Source organism: Phyllobates terribilis, unplaced genomic scaffold (genome assembly GCF_046119375.1).
Source record: "Phyllobates terribilis strain yellow unplaced genomic scaffold, ASM4611937v1 Scaffold_4__5_contigs__length_816908805, whole genome shotgun sequence".
In the NCBI taxonomy this organism is placed as follows: Eukaryota; Metazoa; Chordata; class Amphibia; order Anura; family Dendrobatidae; genus Phyllobates; species Phyllobates terribilis.
Genome location: NW_027362764.1, coordinates 703,019,590 through 703,034,147, shown reverse-complemented (window position 1 = coordinate 703,034,147; position 14,558 = coordinate 703,019,590). Strand labels below are relative to the sequence as shown.

Below are 14,558 nucleotides of genomic sequence, written 5' to 3'. Positions count from 1 at the left end.
CTCAACTTTAGTGATAAATGTTAGATGGGTGGAGGTCCGAATCACAAGACCAAGGCCCCAGGGGGAAGTCAAACATGCATGTAGATGCTGTATTTACTGTCTATGATGGTAACAGCCAAGCGCTGTCATGCAAGAAAATAATAGAAAGGAACTGAAGGTGAATGAAACCCAAATGCAACCATTGATGAAGCCTCTGATTGCTGGATTGAACATAGCTGTATCTTACCAATAAGCATCTAGTTTTTAGTAGAAACACGTACTGCAATAGGGCAGAACATAGAGCGCCAGCGCACGATTTGTGGAAGATGTAGGACGCGTTATCCACATCAAACAAGCCAGCAGGGGGGCGATTCTGCACATAGAAGAGGTGCCGAAAAAAGAAAAAAAGGACGCCATCAGACCAGACTACACCGTATGCCAAAAGTATATAAGGTATTTTTTGGCATATGCATGGTGAGTTCAAGGCTTACATACAGGTCGATGGACTGTAGTAATAGAGCAGATAAAGGTGGTGGCTTTAGTTTATAGTGGGAAAACCTGGTGACAAGTTCCCTTTAACTCTTAAAAATAAGTAAAATCCATCTAAGTGAAAACAAGATGCACTGCCAGCACAGTGATGGATCAGATTACAGCTGTCTATTGAAGTCTATGAAGACTGAGGAAGAGAGAGGAACAGAGTGAAACAGGGAGACAGAAGCTTGTGAGCAGGGCCCTCACTCCTTTTGGTAGAGTTGTGTGTTATTCATCAATATCTTTATTGCTTTTATCTACCATCACCTACTGTATCCTCACCCATCCCCTGTAGATTGTGAGCCCTCGCGGGCAGGGTCCTCTCTCCTCTTGTACCAGTCAGTGACTTGTATGGTTCAAAGATTATTGTACTTGTTTTTGCTATGTATACCCCCTTTTCACATGTAAAGCGCCATGGAATAAATTAGTGTTATTATTATTTACTATTATAGCGCCATTTGTTCCATGGCGCTTTACATGTGACAAAGGGGGTATACATAGCACAAAAAAATTACAATAAATTTTGAAGCGACTGGTACAGGAGGAGCGAGGACCCTGCCCGCAAGGGCTCACAGTCTACAAGGGATGGGTGAGGATACAGTAGGTGAGGGTAGAGCTCGTTGAGCTGCGGTATGGTGGAGCGAGGGTTACTGCAGGTTGTAGGCTTGTCGGAAGAGGTGGGTCTTCAGGTTCCTTTTGAAGATTTCCATGGTAGGCAAGACTCTGATGTGTTGGGGTAGAGAGTTCCAGAGTAGGGGGGATGCACGGGAGAAATCTTGTATACGATTGTAGGAAGAGGAGACAAGAGGGGAGTAGAGAAGGAGATCTTGTGAGGATCGAAGGTTGAGTGTAGGTAAGTACTGGGAGACTAGGTCACAGATGTATGGAGGAGACAGGATTATAATAATAAATAATAATTGCCTGTACAAGTTCCCATTAAAATGTAAAGTGCTGTGAAATATGTTGGTGCTATAGAAATAAAAATGATTATTATCTCAGTCCAGTGCTGTAATCACAGCAACACTGCACAGTACTGCAGTCATCCTCGATACTGCCGTTTCTAAACCTAAATACACATGAGAGCAGGAATTCTTCATGTCTTTGTTGTGCTATGTATGGGAGGCATCATAGCAGCTTGTTTCTACCCAATAGCTCAGAAAAAAAATAAAATGTTTAGCTAGAGCCTGCAAAGGGGAACACTGTTGAAAAATGCAAGCTCTGAGTCACATAATGGGCACATATGGTGATACTCCTCATGTATACACATAGTTCATTCTGAAAACTTACCAGAAACGTCAGGTTCCCTTGGAATATCCACATCCTTTACATTAGATACAGTACAAACTTATTTCATAGACATGACCTACAAAAATCATCTTCTTAGAACATGTTAGTAGTTTGGATTTGTCTGGAAAACCAGAGGTGAAGTCTGCCATGCCTTACCTCTGTGTCCATGTTTGCTTGTTCAAATCCGACCATGTTTGCTTGCAGCAGCTGTTGCAGAAGTTGTACTTGAGCCACACTTAGGAAGAAGTCCAAGCTTGTGGTAATGTTCACTTCCAAGGAATGGCCACACACTAAAATATCCTGAGGTGAAAAGGTAGATCTCATGTCATTTTGTTTACTTCAGCTCAGGGGACCAAAGAAACCTCAGAAATATCCGTGTCTAACATATCCTAAATCAAATGCACCTGAAATACCTACAGGCGGGTGCCAAAGGCCTCTAACACAGATTATTTTCATTTGTAATCAATACAAATGTTCCGCTGCTGACCAAGTCAAAAATTCAGCAATCACGTATACGGAGGAGAACCTCTACAAACACTGCGGGAAACTGCCAGGTTAACATAACATGGATACTGAGGCGAGAGCAGGGCGCAGGCGGCTTCATGTAACCATACAGTACATCCAGCACTTACTAAATATAGCTATGGAAACTAGGGGAGACTTTCTGTGTAACACAAAGTAATGTGGAAAACTTAAAAAGTCACCGTCGTTTGAATTTTTTTTAAATAAATCAATATTACACATGAAAAAAAAGAAACGTTTTAATATACATCATCAGAGAAATACTCTTCTTTTTTCTCTTGTACTGTTCATTCATTCTCAAAATGTGTCTTCAGTGAATACAGATTTTGCCATTATTGAGATAGGAGATGGCAGTTGGTGCTCATTAAGTTCTATGGAGAACTTGTAGCAGAATGTCTGTCCCTGCCTCAAGCTCCTCCCTCCTCCATAGAATTTTAGAAGCACCAACTGTTATCTGTGATCTCAAAAATGAGAAAATCTGTTTTCATTGAATACAGATTTTACCCATGAATTAATCCAGAAGGAGAAAGAAGCAGATTTTTTTCTGATAAGATGAACTACAAAGTTTCTCATTTTCACGTTTGCCGTTGATTTATAAAATATAGATTAAAATGACTGTTAAACAGATTATCCCCATTGAACTGATAGGACAAGTCAAAATATGTATAATTGCTGAGGGTCCAAGCACAGGAACCCTCCCAAGAAAGGAGGTTTCAAAGTCTCCTGTGTCACTGGAATGATAGTCAGCATGCATGGCCACTGCCCAGTTCACTGATTAGGAGTGATTGTTGCATATACTCACCATAGCTACATTCAACTAGGGTACTTTTAACCCCCTTTTCTTGTAAATTGTTGTGCAAATTTACAACCATTTTGCTACTGCTCCATTGCACCTCGTATGAAAACTGAAGCAACTTTGCAAATACTCTTCAATAAAAATATGCTACTGTCATGTGTCTACAGCAGCAATGCAGATCTGTGTGTATCCATTGTGACAGACAACAAACAAGCCATGTAGTCTGATCTCATGATACTTTGAGGTCCAGTCTGTGCCCTAAAAATGTATGCTAAGAAGAAGTAGTGGACAGATGAAAGGGAGTGCAGGATCAGACTACATAGTCTGATTGTTGTCTGTTACCATGGATATGCACAGATATGCACAGCTGCAGACACAAAACAGTAGCACATTTTACAATCAGCAACTATTTGACAGGTTCTTTTATTTTTCAACATTGATGCATTGGAGAAAATATATTGTCTGAGAAAGTGAACAAATCCTTCAAAAAATAACTTTCATATTTCAGTGCCATAATTACAAGCAGATCGATGGGGAGGAGTTTGGTTCCTAAGACGCCCATCAAACGCTCAAACAATGAGAATACACACAAAGCTGGGATTGGATTCAATAAAAAGCTTCTGCAGAGCTGTCTCCTCAGCTGTCAGCTCAGCTGTCTGCTCAGCTGTCTGCTCCTGTCTGCTCAGCTGTCAGCTCCTGTCTGCTCAGCTGTCAGCTCCTGTCTGCTCAGCTGTCAGCTCCTGTCTGCTCAGCTGTCAGCTCCTGTCTGCTCAGCTGTCAGCTCCTGTCTGCTCAGCTGTCAGCTCCTGTCTCCTCAGCTGTCAGCTCCTGTCTGCTCAGCTGTCAGCTCCTGTCTCCTCAGCTGTCAGCTCCTGTCTCCTCAGCTGTCAGCTCCTGTCTCCTCAGCTGTCAGCTCCTGTCTGCTCAGCTGTCAGCTCCTGTCTGCTCAGCTGTCAGCTCCTGTCTGCTCAGCTGTCAGCTCCTGTCTGCTCAGCTGTCAGCTCCTGTCTGCTCAGCTGTCAGCTCCTGTCTGCTCAGCTGTCAGCTCCTGTCTGCTCAGCTGTCAGCTCCTGTCTGCTCAGCTGTCAGCTCCTGTCTGCTCAGCTGTCAACTCCTGTCTGCTCAGCTGTCAACTCCTGTCTGCTAAGCTGTAAGCTCCTGTCTGCTAAGCAGCACACCTCTCGAGGGTGGTTTTGAGCGGAAGATTGTAGTTTTAACACCCAAATCACCCCCATTCTGTTTGTAATTATAAGAGCACTGAAATAAGAAAAAAAAAAAAAACTGATAAAGGTTTAGTTACCCTTTAAGATAATGAACCTATTTAGAGTTACCAGTATTAGACGCAATGCCACAGAACAAAACCACAAAATGCTGGGGTAACACAGATGCGCTGTGAAAAAATAAATTTTGGCATGTAATGAACCAAGAAAAAAAAAAGATCGTTCGCATAATCTACCACGCAAATAGACCCCTTAGGGATCCGTTTTCTTCATGAATGTTTTTTTTCTTCTTTTGAAGTTATTTCTGGAAAACATATTAAGGCTATAACATGGTTTCTTGTGACTTTCCATTGGAGGACTTCTTAAAAGTGTAATAAAAATTCCATATATATATAGATATATAAGCCTGTAGCATGTCAATGGTTTTGTGCTCTCACCTCAGTTTGCAGACTGTCATGGGACACTTTACTGAAGATTATTGCTGGTGCAGCGGTGACTCGCACTGTGAAGTCTGTTAGAATTGGGCTTAGTATCGCTCGCCGTTCTTGATGCCTTCTGATACTAAAGAAGAACAAAATACAATATTAAAAACATTAATAAATGACATAACCATTGGTAACCTGTGCACATACAGTGGTGGCCAAAAGTATTGGCACCCCTGCAATTCTGACAGATAATACTCAGTTTCTTCCTGAAAATGATTGCAATCACAAATTCTTTGGTATTATTATCTTCATTTAATTTGTCTTCAATGAAAAAACACAAAAAGAATTGTCCTAAAGCCAAATTGGATATAATTCCACACCAAACCTAAAAAAGGGGGTGGACAAAAGTATTGGCACTGTTTGAAAAATCATGTGATGCTTCTCTAATTCGTGTAATTAACAGCACCTGTAACTTACCTGTGGCACCTAACAGGTGTTGGCAATAACTAAATCACACTTGCAGCCAGTTAACATGGATTAAAGTTGACTCAACCTCTGTCCTGTGTCCTTGTGTGTACCACATTGAGCATGGAGAAAAGAAAGAAGACCAAAGAACTGTCTGAGGACTTGAGAAACCAAATTGTGAGGAAGCATGAGCAATCTCAAGGCTACAAGTCCATCTCCAAAGACCTGAATGTTCCTGTGTCTTCCGTGCGCAGTGTCATCAAGAAGTGTAAAGCCCATGGCACTGTGGCTAACCTCCCTAGATGTGGACGGAAAAGAAAAATTGACGAGAGATTTCAACGCAAGATTGTGCGGATGGTGGATAAAGAACCTTGACTAACATCCAAACAAGTTCAAGCTGCCCTGCAGTCCGAGGGTACAACAATGTCAACCCGTAATATCCGTCGGCGTCTGAATGAAAAGGGACTGTATGGTAGGATACCCAGGAAGACCCCACTTCTTACCCCGAGACATAAAAAAGCCAGGCTGGAGTTTGCCAAAACTTACCTGAGAAAGCCTAAAAAGTTTTGGAAGAATGTTCTCTGGTCAGATGAGACAAAAGTCGAGCTTTTTGGGAAAAAGCATCAACATAGAGTGTACAGGAAAAAAAAAGAGGCATTCAAAGAAAGGAACACGGTCCCTACAGTCAAACATGGCGGAGGTTCCCTGATGTTTTGGGGTTGCTTTGCTGCCTCCGGCAAGTAAATTTGTCAGCGGGATTTCATTACCCAAAACTATTGGGTTGGAGACAATGTCCCTGGAGGTCCCTTCCAAGTCTAATATGCTATGATTCTATGTAGCTCTTGCAAAGAAAAGTCCAGCGCTACCTTTATCTCGCCACTCTGTTTCTCCATTACTGAGAAATATGTGCTTGAATTGATATGCAAATGAGGCTAAAGTGCTTTGAATGCATAGAAGCACTTCTCAAGCTTTTGTCACTCCAGTTCAATTTCCCACTCAGCTCTGGTGTCTCCTGCTTGAAGTTACACAGCAAAGGAGCTGTCAATCAAGCAGGGGGAAGCGGAGGTGCTGGGCGGGAAATAGATTCGGAGTGACTGAAGCTTGATAAGTGTTTCCAAGCACCCAAAGCGTTTTAAGTCTTATTTGCATATCGATTCAAGCACAGATTTCTCAGTAACGGAGGAACAGACTGGCAAAGCTGAAGGTATGGCTGGACTTGTTTCTGCAAGAGCTACATGTGCATAAAAATAGTTTTGGGGGATGAAATCCTACTGACACTTTCTCTTTATTCAGTCTTATTCCTTTGAATAATGAGTTTTCCCGACAAATAACATAAATATATTGGGCCCGATTCATCAAATCGTTCATATGTCAGAATTCTGGTGTAAAAGATTTTCTCCCAGGGCGTGACGGGTTATGACGCCACCGATCATTTAATTTATGAGGAGCTGTGGTGTTCCATACTATGGAAACCTCACTTCAGTCCCTGACTGGAGTCAGATTTCTGGCTTAGCACACAAAAATGCAGGCCACTCGTGACACATGAAGAAGCATGCACCACTTCATGGATCAGGAGCGTCTGACCCCAGCATGCAACCTCATGAACAATGCCGATTTTAATGAATCGGGCCCACTTTGTTTAAGCGTAAGAGGTATTTGGTTATCTTACACTTATAGCCTATCCCAAGGACTGATAGACAGAGGGGACTGCGGTGCTCCGTGTCTACTCTTGTGACTAGTACCACAGCTCAGCTTCATTCACGTAAATCAAAGCCAGCTGCACCTCAGGCAGATAAGTCTATGGGCAACTACACACTTGTTCTGTACTATCCACTCCAGGTAACATGTTACAGGACATCTATTAAAATAAATGAGAAACTCTGACCTCTACAGGGCATATGGGCAAAAGTTGTACTAATGCCACAACCCTTTTAACATAATTTAAAGGGAGCCTTTCAGCAGTTTTTTATGTATGGAAGTAGTGATATGGCTGTGCAGGTGCTTGTTTCCTGATAGAAATAATACCTTTCTTGTAGAGATCCGATGTGCCAGTCATGAGAAATCTACTGCAGAAGCCATATGCATATCAGGCTGGAAGTGCACTGGGGAAGGGTGTTGTCAGACTGCTTCTTCCAACTGCATGGACATGCCCCCAGTGCACAGTCAGCCTGATTTGCATATGACTTCTACACTTAAATTTCTCATGATTGGCACATCGGATCTCTGCAAAAAAGGAATCACTTTTCTCAGGGGACAAAAACCTATACAGTTAGGCCACTACTGCCATGTATAAAAATATACTGACAGGTTCCCTTCATGTGATGCAAGATACTCTTAGATGCCAGTAAGAAATTGAAGCAAATATTTGATATATGTTATGAAGTTCTAACCCCAGAAAAGAGATTCAGTAACTGAAAAGAGGAGCAGTTTGTAATCTGGACTTAGTACAAAGTAATTTCATTTCATATGGATCTGAACAAGTTATCCCAAAGTTTATAAGTGAACGAGAGGGGGTTTAATACAGCATGCAATGCCAAGTCTTCTAATAATGCATCATATACAGGATGGAAATCGAGACCAAAAAAGATTTTCATGAGAAAAGCCAATCCGAGCCAAAAGGAGATAAAAGAGACGATGTTATTAATATTACGTGGAAAGAATTCCATTCCTACCATAAATTACATGATCTTCTGCTAACTGACAACCTCACTGCATGTATTTGGTGGAAGGAGGATTATACATGAGCATTACAAGGAGAGCAGGTGCAACCAGACGTACCCCCACACAATCCGAGCCACACGCTCCCTGGACTGGGAACATGCAGTATTAATAAATGGAATAAATAACCGAGTCTGGGCAGAACACAAGGAATCCGAACATATATCCCAAGGATCATCATATACTTTGTGCTGCCTTTGATGCTTCTACCACTAGGGGGAGCATGTCATATGCTCAATACGTTCACTGCAGTCATCAAAGCAGCAATAGAGCTGGAAGATGCTCCGTCTGCTGACTACACGTGTAAGAAGCCATAAGATGCAGAAGACATGCAATAAAAATAAAAAAAGAGTCCAAAATGCATTCTGTAAATCAAGAATGCATTAGTTAGAATATATAAGTCTCTATTCTTGCAAAATCCCTTTTCCTTTTAGTTTCCAATTCCAAGCACAAGCAAGTTCCTATGAGGTTAAATAGTTCTAACATGAGCGCCACACATATGCAACCAATGAGAGGAAACAGAGCTGGCAGCCGGGTACAACGCAGCCTTATCACCCACAAGCTATTGAGAATGAACATAACTCAAGGTATATTCTACATCTGCATCTGTCTCATTTCAGATGGAGAGAAGCATTAAAAATGAGGGACTGGAATCCATTCAACAGCTTATACCTCCAAACTGCTGAATACCATAGTCGCAGCTGTGGCCGAGGCCACTTTGGAGGAAGAGAGAATAAATGGAAATGGAGAAACCCGAACAGGGAGCTGTCGTTCCTAGTTCCTTTATAGGGATCTAAAGTATGACACGGCCAATTACAAGAGTGCATTACTGTTCTGCACTGACGGACTCCATCTGTTGGATGTATTTTGGGATATTCGCTGTGTAATTCAGGCCAACAGTAATTTCTTTGAAACAACTGGAGTTGGCAGGACAGGAGCACTTCATGCGAGTCACTGTTCTTGCTCATGTCAGAGGAAGAGATCACTGTCTGGTCGCTCTTGGTAGAGAACAAGGAGGAGGGATGAGCTATTGCCTGATGAACTTTGAATCTCCTTATCTCATATGGGAACTAAGTCTGCAGATTTACTGCGGGGTCAGAGGGAGAAATGCATTTATAGACTTTTCACAAACTAACAAGAATCCCTTAATTATTGGTGTTCTATGTTGGACTTCACAAAATATTTATGAAAAACTTTTGGCTTCCAAAAGAAAAATTAAAACAATTTGCTAAATATTTTTCTGTTTTAGTGGACAATCAACTAACAGGTTTGAATAAAAGGTTTCTCAGAGAAAAGAAAAAAGGAAATAAAAAGAAAAGGAAAGAGAAAAAGAAAAAGAAGGAAAGGGAAAAAGACAGAAAAAGAAAGAAAGGAAGAAGAGAAAGAAAAAAGAGAAAGAAAAGAAAGAGAAAGAATGAAAGATAAAGAGAAAGGAGAAAAAAAAGATAAAGAAAGAAAAAAGAAAGACAGAAAGAAAGAAAGGAAGGAAGGAAGAAAAAAAAGAAAGAAAGAAAAGGAACCCCGAGAACCTCTTTAATGTATAATGGAAAGAGCACGAATTGCCTGTAAAATGAGGACCCATTCTAACCTCCAGGATATACTGTACGAATAATTATGCTATGCTGTCACATTGTGGGTGAAAAGGGCAGATTTCCAGCATTCCCCTTAGATTGTTTTTTCTATTGTGCCGGTGGGGTTCACATATTTAGATTATTCTCCTCAGACTTTTATCAGTCTTTATTGTAATGGGAAATATAAAACTCATCCACTAACTTTTTGCCAGATCTAGATCTGCATTTTCTATTGATTTTTGGTAACAAACCATCACAAGATAATAACATTACAGATAAAGACGTAAAAGAAATGATGCATTTATTATTCCAGAGTCTTGCAAAGGAGCGCGAAGGTCAATCTCTTCAATTTAAGGAGAGGAGCCAAAAGTCTAGCCTCAGAGCTGAGAAGACCCAGAACTGAACAGAGCATGGACAATGATGAGACAGAATAATGGTGTTAAATCCTTAAAGGGAAACTGTCAGAAGGTTTTTGCTATGTAATCTGTAGACAGCGTGCTGTAGGGGTTAAATCAAATTCAGTAATGCCTTTTTAACAAGCTCAGTGGTTTTGTTTACTAGCAATGATTGTTTTAGCACCAGGAGCTTATCATTGCTGGGACACAACAGCACCTGCTCCGACTCCGCCCTCCTGTGATAAGCAGCTCAGGATCTATAGACATTGTACACTGAGAGCCTGGTGAGGGCGGGGTTAGCTGTGGTGTGGGCGGGGTCAGCTTTCTCAGCTCTGCTTCATGCTATATCTAAAAACTCTGTATCAGAACTGCAGCACCTAGTAAACTAAGTAATACATCATTGGAATCAGTGTTTCTTTGCCTATATAATGCTGCTCTCAGATGAGGTAGCAAAAACCTTATGACAGATTCCTTTTAAATGAGAACTTTCCAGAGCGTTGTCATGAAAAAGAAGGAGGGTAAAAAGTTTCATGTTTTAACTTTAGTTCGTTAACAATTTGTTTCACAAAATGAAGTAAAAGTAAAACGAGACATTACAGCAAATGCTCTCCTCTTGAATACCAACAAGAGCTTCCATTTATTTCAGCCCATTCCAATTTATTAAATTATTAGTAGATAAACTTCTGCCACTTGTTAATTCAATGCAAAATCTTTTTCTTAAAGCAAAATCCAAGCAAAATTTTTGCCTAGATTTTGCTTTAATAAAAAATAAATTTAATTCAAGTAACGAGTGTGCAAAAGATTATCCATTGTGTTTTCAGAGCTGTAATTTGCACTTGTGCGTCACAAAAACACTTTGGTTTGATGCATTAAAACTGGCTTGTGCTGCACCATTCTTGTTGGAGTACAAGGCGCATGCAACTTAATGAATCTGGCGCATCTTCTGCGTGCAGCACTAGAAATGATGTCCAAGTCAGCATTTCTGCCATATAAAACACCAGCACTTTTGATTAATTGGTTGGTCAGACATGTCCCTGTCCTGTCTCCTCCCCAGCTCCGCTTGTTTTGGCTGAGTTGATTCAGTGTCATGCAGCATGGACGCTAATTGCAGCCCTACTCAACGTGGTCAATGCTCAGCTCTCCTTAGTCGCAGGCTGTCTCGCTGAGCTGCCTCTTGTAGCATTTCCAACACTGCTGCCTCCTCCTGCTGCTGGCAAGTCTCCACCTGGCTATAGGGAGGCGCGGACACTTTCTGCAGGACTTTAACCACATTGCGTCCTTCAGAATTGAGATTTTCTGGCCTATCCCCAAGCAGCAGGTTTATTAGGCAGCTACTCCCACCACTCCTCACCTGATCTATGGTTCTAGTTCAGTTTCTAACTAGATTCCTGTAAGATGCTGTCTTGTATTCGCTCTGTTTTCTGACCCGGCTTGCCTGCCTGTTTATCCTGACCTCTCAGCTCCTGACCTCGGCTATGTATATTGAATCCTGCCCTCGTAATGTCTGACAAGTCTTTGCCTCTACCCTCTTGTACCTCGCACCCGTGTATGCGACCCTCCGGTCAGCTGCAGATCCAGGGACTGACCTGGACTGGTACCTGGTGACTACCGGAGGTCAAGCCTATACTCACCATCAGAGGCTCTAGTGAATACCCAGCAGTCAGTTATGCACCTCTGGGGTAAGCCCGGCTAATGGCGCAGTGGGTCTACAGCCACCAGCGTTACATTCAGACTCGCGTTAAAATGCTACAAGTCGTAATTTTATTGTGCAACAATGTTTCAATCTTTCAAAGGTTTTATGACATTTCCCCAATATTGCCATGATGCACCTGAAACTATTCAAAATTACGATTTTTATATATTTACCCCTCCTAAAGGAGCTTAAGGGGATCGGTCACTAGATTTCACAATACAGTTTGTATGCTATAATTGAACAGAAACATCTCTTGATGTGTATGTACCAGGGCTGTGGAGTCGGTAAGCCAAACTTACGACTCCGACTCCTCAAATTCCATGACACCGACTCCAACTCAGACTCCACGACTCCGACTCCCTCATACATGGCTCATGTTTAAGTGATAAATTTACTGTAGTACATATTCATATCAGCTAAAAGTCTAGACCCTTAGATCAGGAATAGGACAGACATTTATAGGACATTTCATAACTTTCCCAAATTCTTAAGAAAAAAGTATTCCCCACAAACTGCATTGAACTACTGTACCCAATTTATTATATATTTTAGGAGTTGGAGTCGGTCCATTTTATTCCGACTCCACCAAAATGGACACTGACTGCAACTCCACGACTCTGACTCCACAGCCCTGGTACGTACTTAGAAAACACAAGTCAGAATGGCTGTAAAAAGTTATCCTGCCTAAAATTAAAACAAGCAATTCATGAGTAAAGCTTTAGCTTTAAAATTCTCAGCTTATAATCAGGATTATACAGTTATTCTGAAATGCATTTTCAAAGTAAATACATCAGGTCTAAGAGATCTATCTATAAATACTTGCAGTTTATGAAATTTTTATCCACTTGAGTTGACAAATGGATAATTATCATTTCACTATTGAAGCCACTATTAAGAAAGGGAAATGAAAACTATAATGACACCTACCATAGAAACAATGGTTGTCATGTTTGATTCTAAATATATATGAACAAGAAGCTTTAGGTTTAGGTTTAGATATGTCTTTTTTTTTGGAAGTCATTATAAACAGGAGCAAATAATTTTGCAGGACCCCGGGCCAGCGTCCATGTCAGTATTCAATGGCGGCCGGTCGAGGGCCTTGTAAACTGCCTGATACCTGCTGAAATCCCCAGCGCCTCTTCTGATTTGTAGGTCAGACATTGTTGCGGTGTGATGGACACATTGACTTCGTTCCAGGTCTACTAAACCCTTAAATGCACTTGACTAATTGTTCACCTTTCTGAAAGCAGATGTTTTGGCAGGTTGCTGATCTGGAGAATTCAGGTGTGTGTTAACACAACTCCAAGGAAAGACATCAGCAATGATTTTAGAGAAAAACTTCCCAAGAGTAGATCTCCTATCAAATTCACCCTGAGGGCAGAACGTGCAACGCTCAGAGAAATTGCAAAAAGATTCAAGAGTTACAGCTCAGACTCAAAAGGTCTCAGCATGTTAAATGTTCCAAATCCATGACAACACAATTATCAAAAGACTGAACAAGAATGGCTTGTTTTGAATGTTTCCTAGGAGAAAGCTTATTTTTTAAAATAACACGACAGCATGACTAAAGTTTGCAATATTGCATCTGAACAAACCACATGACTTTTAGAACAATGTCTTTGGACAGACAAGACCAAAGTAGGGAAGTTTGACCATGATGCCCTGTGTCAAGTTTGGCAAAAACAGTTAATCAACACAAACAATTTATGTCAATTGTCTACCACACTAATGGAGTGGTGATTATTTGGGGCTTGCTTCGCAACCATATGAACAGGCCACCTTTCAGTCATTGTGTCAACCATGAACTCCTCTGTATACCAAAGTAATCAAGAGTTAAATGTGAGGTCATTAATCCAAAAGCTAAAGCTTGGCCAAAAATGGGTCATTTCACAGGGCAATGATCCCAGGCCCATCAGGAAATCTACATCAGAATTGCTGAAATAGAAAAAAAATGCCCAAAAACCTTAGTGAAATTAATCAATGTTGTTAAGAAGAGTGGGCCAAAAATTCTTCCAGAATGATGTGAAATACTGATAAAGTCACACAGAAAAGGATTACTTGTAGTTATTGCTGCTTAAGTTGTTTCTATAAGCTTTTGATTTATGGGGTGTACACGGTATAATTTGTCATTTGATGTTGTTCATCTGAGGTTGAATTTACTTAAGTTACCTTTTAAGGACCATATTTTTTTACATATGTCCTGATGCGTAAAACAATAGAATTCAAATAGGGTGTACTTAGTTTTTTTTCATGACTGTACTTCATTTTTTTGTTTTGCTTCCTAAACACTATGCTGCAGTGCTGTTTCAATGCTCAGTTTATGGTTCTTTAAAAGGGAGAATTTCAGCAGGTTTTTCTATTTAATCTGAGAGCAGCACAATGTAGGGGCAGAGATCCGGATTCCAGCAATGTATCACTTACTGGTCTTCTTGGTGCAGTTTTGATACAATCCCTGTTTTCTCTGCTGTACATGAAGCACTGGTCAGAATGCTGAGCTGTGTATAACGGCATCCACACCACGGATTTCTGCACACACTGTAAATTTTCAGCAAGCTGCCAATCAGTGGTGGGGGTGGGGTTACATGTATTAGCTGGACTGGCTTACACCTGAGACCTAGTCCAGCAGTGATAATCTCCTGCTGATAAAACATGGATTGCATTGAAACTACAGCATACAATCTGGTAAGCGACACATTGTTCGAATAAGGCTCTCTGCCCCTACATTATGCTACTCTTACATTATAAATTAAAAACCTGCTAATAGAGTCCCTTTAAATGTTCGTTTCAATTGCTGCTCAGCAAGATCCGTACAATATATTTACACAATCAGAGTAAGGGAATTTCCCTGTTTGTGCCTTTCTGATGCCAACCCCCATACTCACACCGGGGGATTCCATACACAGACTATTTTGAATAATATGTAGAGATATTGCCAAGCAGCAGTTGAAAGCGACTT

The 14,558-nt window shown here is 41.0% G+C and overlaps 1 protein-coding gene across 3 annotated transcripts in view; it reads right to left on the bottom strand.

Annotated features, from left to right (window-relative positions):
* Positions 1-14,558, bottom strand: part of VPS13B (vacuolar protein sorting 13 homolog B) — a 1,155,013-nt gene that overhangs the window by 376,498 nt on the left and 763,957 nt on the right. For all 3 annotated transcript variants that reach the window (XM_073679617.1, XM_073679614.1, XM_073679615.1), the window contains exons 32-33: positions 4,773-4,896; positions 1,954-2,097 (exon numbers count right to left, since the gene is read on the bottom strand). In XM_073679617.1, coding sequence (XP_073535718.1) covers positions 1,954-2,097; positions 4,773-4,896 — 268 coding nt within the window. The remainder of the gene's footprint in view (positions 1-1,953; positions 2,098-4,772; positions 4,897-14,558) is intronic.